The sequence below is a fragment of the Cariama cristata genome, unplaced genomic scaffold (genome assembly GCF_000690535.1).
Source record: "Cariama cristata isolate BGI_N322 unplaced genomic scaffold, ASM69053v1 C10974834, whole genome shotgun sequence".
In the NCBI taxonomy this organism is placed as follows: domain Eukaryota; kingdom Metazoa; phylum Chordata; class Aves; order Cariamiformes; family Cariamidae; genus Cariama; species Cariama cristata.
In genome coordinates, this window is record NW_009644824.1 from 1 (window position 1) to 1,061 (window position 1,061).

The 1,061-nt window shown below is 46.4% G+C and overlaps 1 protein-coding gene across 1 annotated transcript; it reads right to left on the reverse strand.

Annotated features, from left to right (window-relative positions):
• Nucleotides 1–350: 350 nt before the first annotated feature.
• On the reverse strand, nt 351–750 carry HOXC6 (homeobox C6; the record flags this gene model as incomplete). The annotated part of the gene is made up of 1 exon (XM_009708698.1): nt 351–750. A coding segment is annotated over exon 1 (400 nt), but the record flags the coding sequence as incomplete, so codon positions are not given.
• Between the last annotated feature and the right edge of the window lie 311 nt (nt 751–1,061).

The following is a 1,061-nucleotide window of genomic DNA, read 5'->3' on the forward strand; positions in this document are numbered from 1 at the left end:
CCCCCGGCCCCTCTCCGTGCGGGGGGACCCCACCACCGCCGCACTTCCCGCACCCATCATTAAAACTTATTTTCACCCCGGTCATATTTTGTGCTTAACTCCCGAGCAGAGCTCGCTGCACTTTATTACGGATATTTTACACTCTCGAAGTCTTTTAATTAGAAAGAGCATAACAAGCCATATTTGCTTGCAACAACTTAACAAATAAAAGGCCTGTAGCTGCAACTGTGAAGGAGCTATATTATTGTTTTTATGGGGCCATAAAAAGTCGCTCAGCCTGTTCTGCTAGGGAGAAGGTCGTAAAGATGGTTCAGTTTATTTAATTTATATCTCCGAGCTGTAAAACTTACCACTGTGGGAGTTCATACGCTGCATCCATGGGTATATTTGAATGCTAGTTTTTTGTTCCTGCGAAGTGTTCCTGTTTTGGTCACTGGTAAAATCCTGTGCGATTGATGTCTGTGTATTATGTCCCATAGAATTTTGCCTGCAGCTAGAAAGCATGTCTTTTTCTTGGTAAAAAGCATTAGATCCATAGTCATAAGGTCCTCGGCTGGAGCTAAACACAACATTATCTTGCGGTGAATAAAAAGGAGAAGAATAAATCCGGTTTTGAGCAACGGCTGCTCCATAAGTAGAAAAATGCCTGACAGGGTCATAGGCAGTTGAATTGAGGGCTACGTTGGGAAGCACCTCTTGGCCACTGGTTAGATGGCAGGACAAAGATGGGTTTGTAAAATAGGAATTCATATCGTCCTCTATACCTGGCTGTGTGATTTCTTTAATATTTATTTCTGTCTCCAGTTTGTAGTCTGAACTAGATTGTTATAGGGAAGGCTCTGCTCCAGGACAGACAAAATGACAAAGTCAGCTGACCCGGGGGGAGCCAATGGGGAGGCGGGTGTCAAAAAGGGAAAAAATGGCTTTTGCTTCTGTTGATTCCCTAGTTGAAACTAAGTGGGCATGGAAAGTAAGTCCTGCACCCCCAAAAGCCCCCCAACCCCCCCGGGGTGCCGGGGGATGGGGAGGAGGCGGTGGGGAGGGGAGCGCTCCTGGAGCCG